The sequence below is a fragment of the Caretta caretta genome, chromosome 4 (assembly GCF_965140235.1).
Source record: "Caretta caretta isolate rCarCar2 chromosome 4, rCarCar1.hap1, whole genome shotgun sequence".
Taxonomy (NCBI): domain Eukaryota; kingdom Metazoa; phylum Chordata; order Testudines; family Cheloniidae; genus Caretta; species Caretta caretta.
The window spans coordinates 20,609,956-20,631,187 of NC_134209.1; the positions used below are offsets into that span (position 1 = coordinate 20,609,956).

A 21,232-nucleotide genomic window follows, 5' to 3' on the forward strand; every position below is an offset into this window, starting at 1 on the left:
GCCAATATTGTCTTGGTAAAATGTGTAGCAACATTATATGTGAAGTTATAAGATTCTACTGTATTGTGTTAACACATGTTCCAACTGAGGCTGGCAAATAGGGTCTGTCTCAAACAAAGCCAGGTGATCTTCTTAATTTGCATTTAAGCAGGGTCATCAAGCAGGGAAGGAAGATAAAGGAAGCTTAAACAGGTGAGAAAAAAGTAGCAGGGAACATCCTTCCATATAGACCTTTTGTCTCCTGGTACCCAGCTGGAAATGTTTTCAAAAAGGGGGACTGAAACTATAAAAAGAGGGGCAAAGCCCCGCACGACACCCCTTCTCTCTCCCAGCCCATCGTATTCAAGGCACCTGAAGCAATAAGACAAAGCAAGCATTCGCTGGATTCTGGGGAGAGGGGGGTCCTGACCTAAGAAGTTTGGTCAGCAAGACTGCTGAAAGCATGTAGTGAGAAAACGTTGCTTTGAATTGAACACAGTTTGTTAAGTTAGGCCAGGTCTACACCACAGACCTCTCGGAGAGGGGGATTAACTATGCAGACAATAGAAGTTCTCCCATCCAGGCAGTAGCATCTTCACTAAAGTGCTACAGTGGCGAGCTGGACCAGTGCAGCTATAGCACTGTACGTGAAGACAATACCTAAGGGCGTATCTTTATTTTTCTTATAAACATTTCTGACTTTTATGCCTCATTACTTGCACTCAGTTAAAATCTCTTTGTAATTAATAAACTTCTTTTACTGTTTTATCTAATCCAGTGTGTTTAAATTGAAGCATTTGGGAAACTCCATTTAGGGTGACAAATTGTATCCAAATTATTTCTACCAAAGAGATAACGGACTTGATATAAACTTGTATTGTCCAGGAGAGGGCTGGGCAGTACAAGACATACACTTCTGGGGGAAATCTAAGACTGGGAGTGTGTTGGGGTCACCCTGCAATATAACCCAGGCTGGTAAGAGCCAAGGCATGGCTGGCTGGCCCCAGCACACACACAGACAGAGCTGGGAGTGATTTACACACTGGGGGCTGTTTGTGAGCAGGCCAGGCAGGAGGCTACAGCAGCAAAGCATTGTAAAGGACACCCCAGATCACAGAGCAGAGGTGACACAGACAGTGGCGGATTAGCCACTGGGCCAACGGGGCCTGTGCCCAGGATCCCAGGCCAATTGGGAGCCCTGAGAAAAATGGGCGCCTCAGTGCCCTGACCCGCTCCGTCCACCCGGCCTTCCTGTCGGGGTATGGGTTCAGGGCACAGGGGCTTGTCCTACTCTGCCCGCCTGGTGCTCCTGCTGGGGAGTGGGTCGGGGCACAGGGGCTTGCCCCACTCTGCCTGGTGCTCCTGCCAGGGAGCGGGGTTGGGGCGCAGGGCCTTGCCCCGCTCCACCTGGTGCTCCTGCCGGGGAACAGGGGCAGGGCGCGGGTGCTTGCCCAGCTCCACCCTTGGCAGGAGCACCAGGCGGGCGGAGCTGGGCAAGACCCCACGCCCCAACTCCGCTCCCCGGCACGAACACTGGGCAGGCAGAGCAGGGAAAGCCCCCGCGCTCTGGCCCCATTTCCCCCTCAGGAGCATGGGAGGGAGGAGGTGGAGGGGGGGACGGACGACTGCAGATGAGAGGGGAGGGGCCCCCCACTTGGTCTGGCCCAGGGCCCCACAAAATCAAATCCACCTCTGGACACAGCTACTCATTAGTCTGGATTGTCCCCTTATACGTCACAGGGGTGTTGCTTTAAATTATCGCAGGGGCTGAATTGGTGTATAGCCACCTTTGTCCGCCACCTCAGGACCTGTGTCAAACACAGCTTCGCCAAGCCCAAAGAGCCTACGCTATGAGACAGAAGTGCTTACAACTCTTCTAGTTGCAAAAGCTGGAGCCAACTTCCTGCGCGCAATTATTCCTTATACCTGGAAATACGCATTTTGTGTGGTTCTAATTTAAGACCGAAGTTAAATAAGAAACGACAGAAAGTGCGTTAGGATTATCCCAGCGTCTGGAATTCCACAGTATTCCACAGCATTGCTAAGTGGATATTTGAAGTGTGATCCTCATGTGGATAATAGGGCCCTGTATTTTAAAAGAGACAATATCCCAGATTCAGTTCTTGCGGGGTTAGGAGACTCTGTGGGTCTGGAGAGGGTTAAAGGTGACATGGTCATGCAGTTAAATGTAAATCAGTGCAGCATTTGGACCGCCCAAGTAATCAGGCAGACTGAAACAGCTTCTCAATCTTCTGCCAGGAAAAAAATACTGCAACATCGTCTGTCATCATGTCTATGGGCAATGAATGAAATGATCAATGAAGCAGCCTTTCTTGGGGAAATGGATGATGCAACAGGCAAAACATGACCTGATAAATTCCATAGCACTGCGGAGCGACAGAGCAGCTCTCATTGTGCCTCCTAACAGAGCTCAGCTCTTCGGGGAGCATTCGGATACGCCCCAGCTCTGCTAAAGACTGACTCATACTTCCTCATTTATTTACATTTCACCACTTTCTTTTCCCACATTCCCAAGGGATTTGATTGTACGCACTCATTATATGCAATGGTTCATCAAATAGATTCTGGTGAGATTCTCAAGAGCCCCTGAATGAGTTAGGAGCACAAGTTCCACTGCAAGTCAATGGGTCTTGCACGGTCCAGCACCCTGAGGTGCTTTTGAAAATCCAACTCTGTGTGAATAAGTTTTTGCCTGTCACCTCCCCTACAGTGTATGTCTGGTCCCTGAGCAGAGGAGTGCAGCTGTTAGAATCAGGGACCCAGTGAAAGTACTCAGGATTATAAAGCCAAAAGAGGCTCTCTGCAAATAGCGTGCGATATTCACGGACAGTTTGCTATTTCTGTGCACGTTCCTGCCAATCAACGTGTTTGCTGGCATAGCTGTGAGAGGGGAGCACAGAGGAAGGGCAAACACAGCTGAAGCTCGTTTGTTTAAAAATTCAGTCCAGTGTTTGCAGACATTGTTTTGCGGTATTCCCCCCGCTCAGCGAAGCATATGGGTTCGGATGGGGCTACTGGGTTCCAAAGTCTGGCAAAGTATTTTAATATTATTAACATTGTTATTAATTGGGGACATTAAAGTAGCACCTAGGAACCCTATTCCTGGGCCAGGGCCCCATTGTGCTAGGTGCTGCACAAACATGTGAATGGACTTTCCTCAGCTTCACAGTGAAGCTTCAGCCGGTTTGTCTAAAACCATACGCAAATCTGAATATTGAGTTTAAAATGTCAGTAAACAACGAGAGAGGGGTGTTTTTAACACTGTATGGGCTATTTCCTAGTTTAATAAATCACAAACAGGAAACACTAACTCAGAATTTGGTATTCAAGAGAAACTCTCTGTGTCCATGGGCTCCAATGTACAATGTGAAAAGGAGGACTTGTGGCACCTTAGAGACTAACCAATTTATTTGAGCATGAGCTTTCGTGAGCTACAGCTCACTTCATCCGATGCATCCGATGAAGTGAGCTGTAGCTCATGAAAACTTATGCTCAAATAACTTGGTTAGTCTCTAAGGTGCCACAAGTCCTCCTTTTCTTTTTGCGAATACAGACTAACACGGCTGTTACTCTGAAATATACAATGTGTGTCCTCCGCATTACTTGGAGGAATTTAAGACTCCAGGAGTCTCCCACTTAGGGTGACCAGATGTCCTGATTTTATAGGGACAGTCCCAATTTTTGGAGCTTTTTCTTACATAGGCACTTATTACCCCTCACCCCCTGTCCCGATTTTTCACACTTGTAGTCTGGTCACCCTACTCCCACTTAACAAAATTTCCTCAGGCAGTGGAAAGTGGATGAAGGGCAATTTAAACAGGGATTCACTGGTTTTACCATCAGTACAGGAAATGCTGTAAACAACACACACACACACACAATTAGTGTGCATAAAAAGATAGAGGGTCTGTCACAAATCTGTCCTTTGCAGAGTGCCCCCTTTAGGAGCTGAGTTGTTACCCCCATGAATGTGGAGGAGGGCTCTGTTGTACCCCGCAAATATACATTTTGCGATAACTCATGAACTAGTGACCCACAATTCAGAAAAATGAAAATTAACATGAAAAAGATTTTTTTCGATATCAAAAAAAAAAAAAGGTATGTGGGGTACAAAAGTACCCCCAAATGTGTTGCACTGTTATTCTCTCTTTTTAGTAGTTCACATTTGCTTCTAGTGAGAGTATCTTATATTGTAATGGCAGTGATAATGGTTGCTGTATACAGGTATCCTAATATAGAAGGTACACCAGGGAGGTTGGTCCCTTCAGATCCAGGCTTGTCAGGTATCCTCCACACAGAGCAGACTGATGCTGGCTCTCTTTTCATAATACTCTTCAGGGGATTTTCTGTCTAGGTATTGTGCTCCAAACAATCCAGACTCAGGAGACTCTTGAGTTGCACGATTCAAGATTGCAAACACATCAGCACAGTATTCTGCTTCTGACCTTATCAAAATGATTTGCAACCCTGAAAGTTACCGTGTGATGACAACATATTATATGATAGTGACTTTGTGCCAGATCACGTTGAGAATTGCTCTAAAAAAAGGAAGACCTTGTTTCCATTGATTGAAGACAAATTTGATGAACAGACAATGAGGAGCTTGTGGGTCAGCCCTGGTATAAGCCTGGAAGAAATATAGATGGGGATAATTTCTTCAGCTAGCTGAATACTGATGGAGCTCTACTCAACAAAAATGTGATCTGCGTTAGAACAATCTGATGGAACAAGCCAGACTATACCCAATAAGATGCATCCACATGACAGCAGAGAATAACGGTCATTAGGATTTGGGTTTGCTGAGCCACTCAGCCTGGTTCCAAAGAAGGTTCCAAAGAAGGGCAAGTTGATAATAATGCTGTCGACGATGCATCATGACTAGGTTGTAGAAGGAGACCAAAAAAGAAATAGTTCTTCCACTACACGGACACTAAAAGTGGTGCTGCTAACATGGACCATCTTGCAAGAATGCACTCCTACAGGCGCAAGATAAATAAGTGGTCAATGGTTCTTTTCTTCAACATGCTTGATGTTGTTGGCATTGCAAATTTCATTGTTTGGATCAGTGACAATCTTATTTGGCACCACACTTGACCAAGACAAAGAAAACGCCTTGTTCCTTACCAGTCTAGGAGAATAACTTGTAGGTGCACGTATAAAGAGAAGAATCTTCTATACCCATCATCTCACCATGCCCATCAAAGCAGCACTCTTGTCTCCTGGCTACCATTGAAAACCAGCCACCACTGGAGCATCTGGCAAACTCGACAGTGGATGCTGCCATACTTGCCCAAGGACTGCTGACCAGAAGAAGTGCAAACAGTGTGGAGAACACAGTGACTTTGCATGCACTGACCACTCCACATCAATGCTGATGTGTGAAAACTGCATATAGGCTTATGCTGAAGGGGACTCCTGCTAGTTCTTTCAATTTGCTCGTTAAATAAAGTGTTTTCACCTAAAACACTGAAGGATTGTTCTTGGTTTCTGAATGCCTTTGGGGTACAAATTTCCCCCATGACACCATTGATGTTACTTTTATCTCAACACTGGATGAAGGTTTAATAAAGGTGGAAAGGAAGAGAAAGAAAACCTAAAGGCAGCTTCCATCAGGATACTAGCTTCTCTTAATCCCGAGGGCCTTGGTACCATTGCAGTCCACCCCAGAGTCCACTGTGTCCCCAATGCAAGTCAGTCCCTTTCCCCTTCTTAGCCCAGGGGATTCTTGTCCTACTTTGACAAGGGCAGAGGCGCTGCTGGCTGCCAGCCCTCTGTCTGGGTGCTGGGGCGCTCAACAGCCAGTTGCCCCCATCCCAGTGGAGTTCCCTCCTTTTAACTCCTCCTCCAGCCCTGGCTTGGCGGCAGGTGTGGAGGGCTGGGACTTTCCAGCCCAAAGCAGCTCCTTAACCCCTCCCATGCTGGTGCAGGGTTTGATACCCCTTCACAGGGGTCAGTGCAGGCCTGGGGTACAGCTCAGATGTAGTCAGTAGCTGCTCCTTCTTATACAAACCACGCATAGAAGGCAAGGATGGGCAGCGGATGGGATCTTCTCACAATTTGGCAGGTTAGTTTCTAAACTCCTCCAACTAGAGTGAGATGGAGTGTTTCCCTATGGGGCCAGGGTGGGTAGACAGAGGGGACTTGGGGTGAATAAGGGTAGTGAAGGACGTTGACTGGCAGCTGGACAGAGGGTAGGTGGGGAAAGGAGTTGTTATAGACCTGGCGTGGAAATAGATTTCTCATTGCATGAAACTTGGCAAGATTTCAAAACATTCCCCCCTTTTGCATGGGGATGAAACAGAGAGAGCCTGAACCCAGAGTGGCCAATAGCCCCTGGTCAGGGTGCTACCCTGAAATGTGGCAAACCCTGGTTCAATTCCCTGCTCTGCCCGATTGGAAGCAGGGACTTGAATCTGGGCCGCCCATATACTAGCTGAGTAGCCTGACCACCGGGCTATTCAAGGGTGGGCTTCTTGACCTCTCCTACTGGAGCTGTTATACAGCATGGTATGGATATTTCATATTCATTGGGCAGAGAGAGAGACACACACTGACTCTACAGGCTGATGGTCAGGCTGCTCACCTGGAATGTGAGAAACACAGGGAATTGACTCTCCATCTACCACATGAGCACCCTAATCATCAGCCTATGGAGCCAATCACGGTCTTGCTTTCTCTGGCCCAATGACAATTTAATTATGCCTCCAGCAGGAGAGATTGAGAGACCTGCCCCAAAATGGCCAACAGCCACTCACCTGGCACGAGGGAGAATGGCAGAGCGGGGACTTACCCTGTATCTCTTACATCTCAGATGAATGCCCACTGGGTTACTGGCTGTTCTGGGGGCTCTTTCACACTCTGGCCAGAAATTCCATCCTGGACCTGAGAAACTTCATGAGCAAAGTTTTGTAAACTCGGTACGTTCCTGCTAAAAGTTTTAGTTTCAACAAATCGGCATCTCTGACTAAAAAACGTTCTGACAAAAAAAATTCCTGGCCAGTTCTGGTTGTTACATCCAACATTATACTGGGGCTTTGACAAATTGCTTGATAGCTCTCTGTCTGTCTTGTCTTTTAAACTGTGGGGTTTTTGGGGCAGGGATTGTTCTGTTCTGTCCAGAGCTCAGCACAATGGAGCCACCACCTTGGCTGGGACCACAGGGGCTACCACAATACAAAGAAATCATCATGGATTTTACAGGGAAGGTGCTCAGATGCCATGGTGATGGGCCACAGGTACTAGATACTCCTGCCCTAGATACTTGTAGCCCACATGTTTCTGTGCTCCATATTATCTCAAAAGCTTGTCTCTTTCATCAACAGAGGCTGATCCAATAAAAGATGAACTGTAACAACGTGGCGTCCACCTCTCACAAGCACCCCTTCTGGTCAGGTGTATTTGCAGTCTTTAAACAGTCCCAGCTCTGGCAATTAGGTCGGGTCATACCTCCAGGGCTTCCTCCCTGGAGGCAATGTTTTTTTGCCTCTCTGGAACCTTCGGATCCCAGCTGGGCCACTGAGTAGCTCAGATCCCCTTCTGGGAGGTATATCATTGTCTAATTGTGAGCCACTTCCCCAGTGACCTATGGGGAGACCCAGGCCTGCCCTCTACTCTGGGTCCCAGCCCAGGGACCCTAAGTATAGCAGTCACGCACCATTGTGTGCCAGCACTGAGCTGTCCGTGGTGCTGCAGTTCCCTTTGGCCAGCCAGGAGCACCATCTGCCTTCCTCTGGCTCCAGCAAGGAACTGAGTATGGGCTGCATGGCAGCTCCTTTTTATATTGCCCTCCTGGGCCCTGATTGGCTGCCCTCTGCAGCCACTCTAGGCTGCTTGGAGGACTCCTCTACTTCTTCTTTCCTGGGATTGGTGTGGCAGGATCCTGAGGCTTTCAGCAGGGAGCCTCTGGGCCTACTGCACCCCATCACACTCACCCACCTTGTCTCCTTAATATTATCTAACTATTTTCAGTTTGACCTCCCTGTACCATCTTAAATAATTCCTCTCCCACTGGTGTTTACACCTTACAAGAATGAGTACAAACTATACAGAGTTAGCTTTTATCTTTTATTTTAATCAGTCTCTCTAGACCTGTAGTCATTTATTTACTGCCTGAATTATTCCTGCTTCCTGGCATATTTAGTATCATGCTACCTAGCACCAAATATAGTAGAGAAATCTTACACCCATAGCTTGCCTTTATGTTAGTACAGTACAATGAGCTCCAAACACCACTCAATCGTGCTACACCACATGCATTACAAGTTCAAATACATGTTGCCCACTTCGATCTCAGGCCAAGATTTAAAAACCCCAGAAATCTAAAGGTAGCCAGACTTTCTAAAGTTCTAAGCGGTGTCCAGTGATGTCAATAGTGGGTGCTGGACGCTCAGCACATCTGAAAATCAAGTTCCTTGGTTAGATGTCTGAACATCGATTTAGGAGCCCGGCCTTTGAAACTCTTGGCCAGGCTCTGTTTCATCTGAAAAGCAGAGGATGAACTCTTGTTTTCAGTGTAAAGTAGAGTCTGGTTTGAACGAGGCATCACTGCCACTAACTACCCCATAATAGGCATTTCTGTGGCTCCAAAGAGCTCCGTATCTGAGCGCATCATCGACATTCATGGGTTTAGGCTCTCAACATCCCTGTGACATAAGGAGGGAACGATACCCCCATTTTAAAGGTGGGGAAATGAGGCACACATTAATGAAGGGCTGATTGTCAGATGTGCTGAGCATCCCCAACTCAAGTCAATGGGATTTGCAGCTCCACAGAACATCAGGCCCCAACCACTGGTCCAATGGCACACAGAGTCTCCATGGCAAGACCTCGAACTGAACCCAGACTTCCTGAGCCCCATCCCACAAGCCCACCTTTGGCCAATTGGTAGTTGTCTAATGAATACGTTAACTAAGACCAAATCTATTCCTGACCCCTGGCTCACACCTTGAGACACCTCTCGCCACTCTATACTCAGCCATTCGTTGGTGTTACTCACATCTCTTGCACCCGCTTTTGACACTAGCTATATAATGACGTGGCCACGTTAGTGGAGAAGTGTGTCAGATACAGCAATACGCTCCTCTGAGGAGTACATGTGTTTTCAGATCCCTGAAGGGCAGGCAAACAGTACCTTGAAGGGTCTGAAGAGCAAGTAGAGCTCCCGCGGCTTGATGTCGAGGGGAAGACCGCTCACAAAGAGAGTCCGGACCTAGAAATCAACAAAGACAAACATGCAATTGAGATATGCATCCAAAATCTACTGCAGGCTTTGAAATAATCCAGACAATCTGTACGAAGAACCTAATTAAAACTCGCTTCAGGTGTAAACACAGATGCCTCCTATAGCCTGGTGGGAAAGGACAGAAATGCACTATTAAAGGTTCTTTTGACCTTTTTCTGAAGAGTTTTAACACTCACATGGTCTGCAGGAGCTCTTTGAAATTTGGCAGGGGACTGTTCCTTGGGTCATGAAGGTGCCTTTTGCTGGCCTCGGGAAATTCTGTCCAGATACGGCTGTTATGAGTGGTTGACAATCGCCATTGCCTGTCTGAGGTTCACACGGTCTAGCTTGTTTTTGGCAGCACATGAAAATCCCTCAGCATTATGAAGACTCCTGGCTGGTGACTCCATAGTTAAGGCGGAGTTTTAAATTGGGCTTGGAATGGGTCATGAATTCCTGGTTTCCCCTAAAAGTAGGTGGCCGATTGGTGTTAAAAGCCAGACCGGATGAGATTTTTATGGTCCTTTCATTTTCTCTACAGTTTGTTTGGTTCCTCTATATAGCAGCACAGATACTGCTTTAAACACATTGTTTCGCCACGCAGCACGTGGACGAGAAGTGGGTCCTGAGTAGATCTTGTGCAACAGCTATTTACAAACCAGAATTTGGACTGATGGTCACTTTTAACTACGATTCATGCAAGAACTGAAAATGTATGTACTGTGCACCTAACCTTGATTGAGCACAGCTGGGCACACAGAAACTTGATTGACTGACTGGAGCCAGGTGCATGCAGAACCTTCTCCATCAGGAGCTGGAGACTTTTTCTTTCAGACTTTATCCTACAATGGAGAAGTTTTCACCTGCAGCTGCTGAGGGATAAAATCTTCTCCGCCAGCAGCGGCACTTCTCTCCCACTCCCCTAGAGGTGTAGCCCCCTCCTGTCCAACCCCTCTCCAATTCAAGCATTAAAAAAACCTAGGAAGTTAATACACAAAAAATCTGCACCCTTAACTCTGCCCGTAGAGATACCAGCATTCAATCAGACTTCTTCACTGCCATTCTGTAACACCCCTTTGCCAGGCTACCATCTCCCAGCAGAATCAGCTACTGCACCACCCACCCACAACCCTGGAACGAAATCTGGGAACGGGGTGTGCATGACGAATGGATAATGGGAGGCAGAATCATGGTGACAGGGCGCCTGTGGTGGAGGGTATTTGTGGGAATGGTAAGATGCGTGCTTGTACTATTATGTTTATAATCCAAATTACAGCAGAGAGTCTGTACTGTTGGATGGCTTAAATTTCCGTTTCCTCACTTTTGTGTACTTCAGGCAGGTTTGCTGGGTGTGTGATCTATCTAACTGGCTCACGATGGCATTTCCTGTGTATTCAGTCCATGCGTTGCCCCGTTCAGTGTTCCACACACAGCGGGCAACGGTCAGCCAGGACACAAACCCGGATCCTCCTCTTCCACAGCAGCTGCTTTCCCCATCACAGTGCTCACTGGCCATGGGGAAGTGCACTGTGCTGGGGACAACGGCCGTATTCCCAAAGGAAGTCGGGCACCTCAGAATGCAGACAGCTGCAGAGTGGGACTTTCAATGGCACCTAAGCAGACTAAGGCACCTAACTCACGTGCTTTTGGAAACCCTACTGCTGATGATGATGATCCTGTTCCCTGCACAACCCGCAGTGCTGGGCAAGGCCTCCTGGGCTCCCCAAGCTGGGACTAGAAACCCACTCGCTCATATGGCAGATCCAAGTCTCAGCCTGTTAACCACACTGCACTCGGCAAGAGTGGGAAGTGCTCTCGCAGAGAACATGGAAGGGTGCTTGCCAAGCCCTAAGGCTACACATGGGGTGTCTCCAAAGGGCTTGGTTCTCTTCCTCTGCTCCAGCAGCTTTCCCCTAAGGTGCTCAGCCACTACAGGGGTGAGGGCGGTATAAGAATCTCTATGGAATGGAATAAAATAGGGGTACACCCTGGCTGGGATCTGGCTCCACCTGGCCAGCTAAGAATGCCCCAGTATCTGGGAATTCTCAGTGGATGCAATGCTGGCATAGCTGGTTCCTGTCCCAACTTCCCCTGCCGGCACCCAGCATAGGAGTGGCGTGCTCCTGTGTTGCACCAATTTGTAACCCAGTACAGTCCCTTGGGGGCCACAGCTGGCTGTCACAAGTGAAAACAGCCTTTAGGCTGCTATCACTCATGCCCGGACCCAGGATCCTGCACCAAGCAACTCTTGGCATAGAAGAGGGCTATAGAATAATTCCTGAACATGAACTGGAGCGCACGGACAACAGCAAGATGCCCCTTCTGAAGCACTGTCATTCATAAGTAGGGCCCTACCAAATTCATGGTCCATTTTGGTCAATTTCGGTCAATTTCACGGTTATAGGATTTTAAAAATGGTTGATTTCATGATTTCAGCTATTTAAATCTGAAATGTCATGGTGTTGTAATTGTAGGGTCCTGACCCAAAAAGCAGTTGTGCGGGGTGGGGGGGTTGCAAGGTTATTGTAGGGGGGGTTGCGGTATGGCTGCCCTTACTTCTGTGCTGTTTCTGGCTGCGGCCCTGCCTTCAGAACTGGGCAGCTGGAGAGAGGCGGCTGCTGGCCGGGAGACCAGCTCTGAAGGCAGAGCCTCCGAGTAAGGTTTGCATGGTACAGTATTGCCACCCTTCCTTCCGCATGGCTGCCTGCAGAGCCGCAGCCGCCGCTCTCCGGCCGCCCAGCTCTGAAGGCAGCGTAGAAGTGAGGGTGGCAATACGGCGACCCCCCTGCAACTCCCTTTTGGGTCAGGACCCCCAATTTGAGAAACACTGGTTTCCCCCGTGAAATCTGTATAGTATAGGGTAAAAGCACTCAAAAGACCAGATTGCACAGGGGGAGACTAGATTTCACTGTCTGTGATGCGTTTTTCATGGCCGTGAATTTGGTAGGGTCCTATTCATAAGCTAGCTGCAGCGTAGCTACTGTGATTCGTGTGAGTCATTCATTGAAAACGCCGTACTGCTAAAAATCCTCTTCTGAAGAGGTGCTACTCTACAGAGTGCAGCCTTCCATTTCAGGATAGCTTCTTCCCACGCTGCCTGCAAAACAAGATGTGCCGGAGAATCTACAAGGAGAACCACTGTTCTGAAAACAATGCCTGCTGGCTCTTTGAAACTTAGCCCCGGAACAAGTTAATTTTAGTTCACGTCCACAGTGTCCACACAGGGGAGACACAGAGCAGCACTTTGGTGCACACTGCTATTCACATCTCCATAGTCTGAACTGCGGGGCAGTGTAGACATGCCCTGCGAAAGGCAAACCAAAACCACTTCGTGCTCCAAGAATGTGGAAGGGATCACGGACAGTTTCAATGTTTTGAATGTGACTGGTTTAAAAACCTCACTTCTCTGATAGAGCAGCACCCTTTAAATCGCACATCCTGATTTACTACAATTTCCTTTTAAAAATGTTCCCAGGGTTTTTCTGCACCGCTGTTTATGCTTAGAAAGGCCTGAGAGCAGGGACACAGCCTTAGCCAGGGTGCCCCCTCGTAAAGATGAGGACAGTTCGAATGAATGTTGCTTCCAGAATACACTGCTAATTAGTGCCTTGCATAATGACAGGTTTCAGAGGAACAGCCGTGTTAGTCTGTATTCGCAAAAAGAAAAGGAGTACTTGTGGCACCTTAGAGACTAACCAATTTATTTGAGCATGAGCTTTCGTGAGCTACAGCTCACTTCATCAGATATTTGAGCTCATGCTCAAATAAATTGGTTAGTCTCTAAGGTGCCACAAGTACTCCTTTTCTTACTGCTAATTAGGAAATTAGAACCTACCCAATGAACCCTTCGGAAGTCTTCAGCTCCCATCAATACAGCAAATCAGACTGTTAGTAGATCATATTACTCTAAAATAATGCCCTGACAGTGATCTGCCTAAATCATCACTTCTGTGGACAGGATCACACCATGTTATATATAACCTCATTACCATCCTAGAGAGATTAGGTGCATGTGGTCTCCCTGGCAGTGCAATTGGGTAAATAAACCCTGAAAACCCACTTTTTGTTCTCACAATGGGATGTGATAGTCGCCAAATCCTCTCCTTAGCCTGACTGTTAGTCAGGCTATGTCTACACTTAAACCACTGCAGCTGCATGTTGTAAGCACTTCAGTATAGACAGTGCCTACACTGATGAGAGGTGGGAGGTAATGCACCTCGCCGAAAGGTAGCACGTAGGTGGATGGAAGAATTCCTCCATCGACCTAGCGCTGTCTACACCGGGAGTTGGGTTGGCATCGCTACACCTCTCAGAGGTGTAATTACTATGCAGGTGTAAGTTCCCAGTGTAGACCAGCCCTTGGCAAATGTGGTAAGGTCCTTGTCTTTAATTCAAGGTACATCCTGACATTTAATCATGGAAAGATGCATTTTCAGCTATACGTTTCTTTCTTCTCTAGGTGGGGAATCTCCTCATAATCTGCTTCCTTACTGAGGAGTAACTTGCATCTTCCTTGAAGTCATATCTCAAATGTCTGTGTGAAACACTCCTCTCTGAGGCTAGTTTGAAAGACATGAACGCTTGTTCAGAACACCCACTCTTCCCCAACCCTGAATTCGCTCACTCCCCCTGCAGCACTCCAAAGAGATTTGCTATCAGTGCCTTTCCTTCAGGCCAGGGACACACTCGAATACACACTCAGAGGATGGAAAGGCCAATAGGGACAGTCAGAAGAGGGGGAATTGCACTTGAGATGCCCGCCTCTTAAAGGGGAACCTTTGGTCTTTACATTCTCCTGGTCAAACAGGACAGGGCTATTCTACAACACACTTCCCCGCCAGTCAGTCCACTGGAGTCAATAGGTCAAATCCACAAATGATGTCAATCAGCTGGAGTTCCACTGACGCCTGGGCCGATTTACTCCACCCGAGGGTCTGGCCCATGAGTCACAAGTCCATATACCGATCTGCGGGCTGTTACAATGTTGCTCCCAAGAGATCTTTCAGCCCTTACTCCTCCTTGCCCATAGGCCACGGCCCACGAGTCTGCCTGTAGAAACACATCTGCCTTACCACTCAGCCGCTGGCATGTCGCGGTGGAAGCTGGAACAGGAATGTGACAAACTCACCCAGCTGTTTGCCAGCACTTAAAATAGCCCCATGTTTACATTTCCACAGGGAGGCTGGTAGCCTTACCGAGAATACCTTGAAGGGAGAGACGGTGAGACTGGGTGGGGAGACTGACTCAGAGGCCTTGCCGCTGGGACTGGGAAAGAGTGTCAGAGGGTGACCGGCCTTGAAATACACATGCACCCCACCAGTCTGTTGTCAGTTTCACCGGCTCCCCTGGACAGAGGCTCCTTGGTGCAGCAACTCTGCAGGGGTCACAGAGACAGGGGACCAAATGCACGTAACCAACAAGGATCCCCAGACATGCCCTGGAACAGGGACATTTCCAGTTTCCAGGGACACATGACTGCTGTGCACAAGAGGAGGATCGGAGTTCATCTCAGCTGTTTGACCCATGGCAGCTTGCCAAAGAAAGTTCTATCCAGCCTGAAAAGTACCGCAAAAGTTTTTAGATCCCTGTGTTATTGCTCGATGAAGGGGAGGGTCAGCACTGAGGTAAGCTGACCTCAACACAAGGAAACCGTTGCTCTCTCTGCAAACGTATTCTGTGTGGAAACAAGATTCAGGCTTCTCCATTCATGTGCAAGCCAAATATCAGCAAACTCAGCCCCCAGTAAAAATCTTACTCCACCCCACCTGTGAATCTGAGGTGGACTATCTGAGCAGTAGCAGAGTATCTATAAATTGAGGAGGGAACAGGGAATAATAAAGGAACATACAAGTTATCTAACAAAGATGTGGCTTTTTAATCAACTTCCAGCCAGGGGAATAGGTGAGCATGTTCTGTTCTCTGCTACTGCCAGATATGAAAGGTCACAGTGATGCCCGCCCCTCATCGGCTTCTCCAGCAATTTAGCTCCACACCACTGTGGAATTGATTGGCCTCTCCCATGCCTGTCCACCCAGTAAACACCAAATCCCAGTTAGTATTTCCTTGACGACTGAAACTTAGGGGTAAGGAACTGAAACCATCCCAGCCTGTCAAGCCTGTGTGTCTGTCTGACTGCGCACAAACATCAGTGTGTCCTGACAGACAACAGGAAAGCTAGACAGGCAAAGAGGCTAGGGAGGGATCTTTTTCTCTCTGAGCACCTTGCCATATTTAATGTGTTTATCCCAGAGATAGGCAAACTACGGCCCGCGGGCCACATCTGGGACCCGGGACCGTCCTGCCCGGCCCTTGAGCTCCCGACCGGGAAGGCGAGCCCCCAGCCCCTCCCTTGTCCTGCAGACTCAGCTTACCATGCTGCCAGAACTCCGAGCAGTGGGGCTGCGAGCTCCTGCCAGGCAGTGCGGGGGCGTGGCTGGCCCCGGCTGGGCCGCGTGGCTGCCAGTCCTGGTGCTCTGAGCGGCATGGTAAGTGGGTGGGGAGCGGGGGGGTTGGATAAGGGGCAGGGGGTTCCGGGGGGCAGTCAGGGGACAGGGGGCGTTAGGATGGGGCAGAGGTTCTGCGGGGGCGCGGTCGGGGGATGGGGAACAGGGGGGATTGGATAGGCGTGGGAGTCCCAGGGGGTCTGTCAGGGGTTGGAGGTATGGATAGGGGGTGGGGCAGTCAGGGGACAAGGAGCAGCTGGGGGTTGGATATGGGGTGGAGTCCCAGGGGGGCAGTTAGGAATGGAGGGTCCCGGGCGGGGGCGGTCAGGGGACAAGGAGTAGGGGGAGTTGGATGGGTCGGGGGTTCTGAGGGGGGCAGTCACAGGGCAGGAAGTGGGAGGGGGCGGATAGGGGGCAGGGGCTAGACTGTTTGGGGAGGCACAGCCTTCCCTACCCGGCCCTCCATACAGTTTCAGAACCCCGATGTGGCCCTCGGGCCAAAAAGTTTGCCCACCCCTGGTTTATCCTCACACACCCGTCAGGCAGGGCTGACCTGTTATCCCCATGGCATAGATGGGATCTGAGGCACAGGGGGATGAAGGCCCAGATCCACAAAGGCTCCTAACTGTCACTGATTACAGTGGAAGTCAGGAGCCTACAGACCTTAGCGGAAGCGGGCCAAGGTGACACAGGGAGTCAGCAGAGGGCTGCACTGGCGTGAAGGCTGCCTAGGGTGGAGGAAAGGAATGTCCGCTTTTAGCAAAATGCTCAGCCAGCCCAGCCCCCATCCAAGCTCGTGTGCTCAGATGCCCATAAAATTGCCAAGTCAGGACAATTTCTCTTCTTTACATTTGCTTCTTCCCATGCAGATAACCGATATCTATCAAAATCTCTGGCTAGTTCTGGAGTGTGAGCAGACCTGGTTTGTATGACAAATAACCCCTGGCTGACCTACAGGCAGACAGCTATTAAACGGTGACGGGTATCCTGGTCTGGCTATACAACACTGGCCTGGTGCATACAGCTCTTGTGTTAACGGTGGGGATAATGCTTGGGGTAGCTCATTTGATATCTGTCAGTAAGACATGACAGTGCACAATCCAGGTCTATTAGCCCATCGAGGAAAGACCTGAGAGACCCAGAGCAAGTCCACGGGCTGTGGTGAAACCTGGAAGAGACAAGCCAGGCACAGAACAGACACGCAGGGCTGCTGCCGTCTGTGCCAGCATGACAGACAGACACAGGGAATCTTTCTGCCTGTGCTTTATGGCATTCTCCACTTTTTAGTCCGTTAATGGGCTTTTATCGAGTCATAAAACTGCCTTTAATCAGGAAGCTTCATACAAGCGCACACAGAAGGCACCACAGCAAGACTGGGCTGATGCAAACTGAGGTCTTTGCTTTCGTACACCAGGGGGATGATTCTCAAAACCAGGTGCCTAGGTTTCTGTTTAGGTACCTAAATCATGCGGCCTCACTTTTCAAAGCGCTGAGCTCCCAATGGCTCGAATGGGGTAAAATGCAGGTTTCTAGCCCACAAATTGTTTTTGAGGCTCTCGTCAGAACCCTCTCCAAGTTTTCACCGTCTGCATCAGAGGGCAGACACCAGAACTGGACCCAGACTCCAGTAATGGTCTAACCAACCGCTGTATGCTATGGTAATGCCACCTCATTTCCTCTGCTTTTACGTCAGTCATCTCCCTTCCAGATGTGCCAAGCTCCAACTGAAGCCAATGGGAACTGCTGGTTTCTCAGTTCTTTTCACAATCGGGCCACTGACTTCAGAGTTAGGCTCTTATTTCGGAACCTCTCGGCCTCCGGTTGCAGTTTGAGCCAGGAAATGCCCAAGTTAAGGTTGCCCATGCGTCTTCACGCCCGAGACACTGACTTTGGGCTTGTCCACAGGGAGACATGGTGCATGGCAAGCCCAGGTGTGCATCTTCGGCACCTCCAGCCTGCCACACACTCCCTGTCCACGTGGAGCCTGCTGCCACGTACTCACAGTTCCCTGGCATGCACGGACCTACCGCTGCTTGAAATGCAAGTACAGCCATGTGCACCACCGCACTGTTGGCACGCACTAGCAGGGTCCACATAGACGCTTAGTGCGTTGCAGAGTTACACCCCAGCTTTCCACACCCGAAGTCTCCATGCAGACTCTCCCAGACAGGGCGCCAGTAGCTGGAAAGAGCAGGGCATGGCCACGGGTGACCAGCAGCAGTCACGAGGAAGGGGGATGCCCTACCTCATTCATGACAGAAACTAGCAGGCATGACGGAGCGAGCATTAAAGTGCATGGGAAATGAGCTGGGCGAGGAGAAGCAAGGGGGGGAAGGGCAGAGTTAAGCTGATTTGGGCTTTTACGGTATCCAACTAATGTACAAAGAGAGCAAAGCACTGAGAGGTTTATGAGTCCAAGCCATCACCCTGAACTGCCCCTCGGAGCAACCACAGGCTCTCAAGCCTTGGCTGTGTGCAGAATGGAAACATCACATCTAGTGTGGACAAGCCACTGGGGGAATCCTGCCCCCTCGGAAGCTGATGGGAACTTTGCCAGTTTTATCACAGGGGTCCAGATCCCATCCAGGATGCCCAGGGCCAACGTTGGACTTTGGAGGGATGTCTTCAGGTGACAAGGTGGAGCCACTTACCGCACTTCACCTATGATCTCAACCAGGTCCAGGGTGAACACCCAGGATCCAAACCCAGTCAGTCCCCACTTGCCCACTGCAGCACTTCCTGCAGGGCCTTGAGCATATTTGTTGTCTTGTGAAATTATCTCCAGTGCGGCGGGGAACCATCCATACCCTGGGACCTATCGCTGAGGGAAACTCATTCCTTCCACAGACAGGCCTCACAGGATTCCTTTTTTAATCACTCCTACCTCAGTGACCCCCAAATGAAGTCATCAGGAACTAAGTCAAAGGAGCAAGACTGAGTCCTTTGTCCCCTGACATTACTGCTGCTCAGGAATGCTGGGCTTCACCTCACGCCCTATTAGTCCTCATTGGCTCGGCTGGACCCGGCCTGCTCCTCCGTCCTTTGATGTCGAATGGTTTCAACTTGCAGCGCACAAACAAGAGAGACTCCAGTTAATATTAGATCCAGATCTTCCCCGCAATCAGCAGCCAGAGTTACTGACCCCTGACAATCCCTTCCCTTTGTAATTACAATTGTACTGCCAGCCAGAGCCCACAGCACTTCACCCCGTCCTCCAGCTCTGTAATATGTAAGCTAGCTCTGTCATTAATAACCTAACTCGGAGGCTCCGCTCAGAGATTTGTTCTGATGCTTTGTAACAAGGTCATTTAGGCCTAACCGCCCCCCAGCCCAAGGTACTGGTGCTACAATTTATCTCACACTGTGCATTACACGGGTTACAGAATAACTGATACAGAGCCGAGCAACAGGATAAGAACAGCTGTATTAGGTCAGACCAAAGGTCCATCTAGCCCAGTTTCCTCTCTTCCAACAGTGGCCAGTGCCAGGTGCCCCAGAGGGAATGAACAGAACAGGTCATCATCAAGTGATCCATCCCTTGTCGCCCATTCCCAGCTTCTGGCAAACAGAGGCTAGGGACACCATCCCTGCCCATCCTGGCTAATAGCCATTGATGGACCTATCCTCCAAGAATGTATCTAGTTCCTTTTTGAACCCTGTTATAGTCTTGGCCTTCACAACACCCTCTGGCAAAGAGTTCCACAGGTTGTCTGTGCGTTGTGTGAAGAAATACTTCCTTTTCTTTGTTTTAAACCTGCTGCTTATTAATTTCATTTGGTGACCCCTGGTTCTTGTGTTATGAGAAAGAGTAAATAACACTTCCTTATCTACTTTCTCCACACCAGTCATGATTTTATTGACCTCTATCATGTCCCCCCTTAGTCGTCTCTTTTCCAAGCGGAACAGTCCCAGTCTTATTAATCGTCCTCATAGATGCCACAAACACAGGAGACCCAGCCCCTTAGGGAATCATCACTGGGCCAGACAGCCCCCAGTGCTGGAGTTGAGCCGAGCACAGAGGTGTGTAGCCACTTGGCACCTCCCCGATCTCTTGCCTTTTGCACCTGAAGCAGGCTAGGGCAGCCTTTGCCAGGGAAGTCCCTAATACTGAGGGAATTCCTTGGCAGACAGATTCAGTTGGTTTAGGGCCCCTTTCTGCGAGTATGAAGGGGCCTTATGGTGAGCATGAGCTGGGCCATTCTCAGTGCTGGAGCGAAGGCGATGGAATCCTGGCTTGGAGAATCGAGGCTTTCCTGACTGGTGTGGGCTATGCTCCTGCCTCGGATGTTAGGGCCAGATTCTGCCACCCTCCCTCACTCTGAGCAGCACCTTTCTCAGACAGGGGGCAGAACTGGGCCCTTCCTGGGCCTCTCTTCTGGATCCCCGCCCCAACTCTGTGGGTGCTCGCCCTGGGGTTGAGAGCAGCCCAACCAGCATGACCAGGGCTGGAGGACAGCGGCAGGTGCAGCCTGAGAGGCGGATGTTAGTCTGATAACTGGCAGCGCTGCCCAAGTGGGGAGACGCGTGGTTCTAGACACCACGCCGCTGGCTTTTTCACTGCAGCTACCAACTCTGCTGGCTATTGATACAAGCATCCAGTAACCTCATCACCTCACTCTGCTACTTCCCTTCCAAAGAGACCCCTGCTGTGTGTCCTCTTTGCAGTGGGAACCAGAGAGCGGGGATGCCCTCCCGGGGCAGGGCTGGGCTGGCCCATTCCCACACAGAAAGGATTTGGGCAAGGAATGCAGCAGCTTTGGGCGGCGGTACGGGAAATGTTCGAGTGAGTGTTGGCAGCCCCTTGAAGAAGGAAGAGTTCCAAAGTAGAGTGTGTGGGTTGAGAGTCGACAATGAAATTAATTTGAATTTTATCTTTGTTCCAAGCTTATTTTCATTTCTTATTCCTTCCTTTCTGGAAAACTACCCAGCGTATTGGGACAGAAGATTAATGGCTTCAATAAAATGCAACAAGACTTTCAGTTTGTTCCAGGAAATCAAGAAAAACAAAACTAACCGGTACAGAAAACATTTCTGGCCCTCTAGCCTGCCATCACTTACACAACCGTTCAGTCGTTCCAGAATAATTAGGGAGGCCTCATTAAACAGCTCCATCATTATTGGGCAGCTGAGATTTTCAGTTAAAGCAGAGTTTAAAACCCTTTATTGTTATTCACATGTTTATTAAGTGAATTTGCACCACTTAGGCTCAGGGTACAGATTTTGCTCCCTTTGAAGTTGCAAGCAAGTGCAGTCTGTATTTAGGGGTCTGAAGGAGTTGAAATGACTCCTTTGGAGAATGTTACACCTTGTGTCAGATGCCCCTTTCTACCCTGCTAATCTGCAAATGGTTTTAACACTTGAAACTTGATGTGGCTGTAGCCATAAATAAAGTGCACACAGAGGCTAGGTAAAAACACCGAATGCAGCACAGCAAGCCCCAAACATTTTAAATCAGGCGTCAGGCCCCAGAATCATGGGGTTGTTAACCCAATCACGAGATTTTTAAAAATAACAAATGTTGATTCTTTGTAGCTGCTTTCTGGGTTCTGAGTGTTTAGGGAGTAGCATT

At 49.3% G+C, this 21,232-nt stretch overlaps 1 protein-coding gene across 2 annotated transcripts in view; it reads right to left on the reverse strand.

Moving 5' to 3' along the window:
• Positions 1-21,232, reverse strand: part of RBPMS (RNA binding protein, mRNA processing factor) — a 140,452-nt gene that overhangs the window by 97,285 nt on the left and 21,935 nt on the right. For both annotated transcript variants that reach the window (XM_075127441.1, XM_075127440.1), the window contains exon 3: positions 9,131-9,208. In XM_075127441.1, coding sequence (XP_074983542.1) covers positions 9,131-9,208 — 78 coding nt within the window. The remainder of the gene's footprint in view (positions 1-9,130; positions 9,209-21,232) is intronic.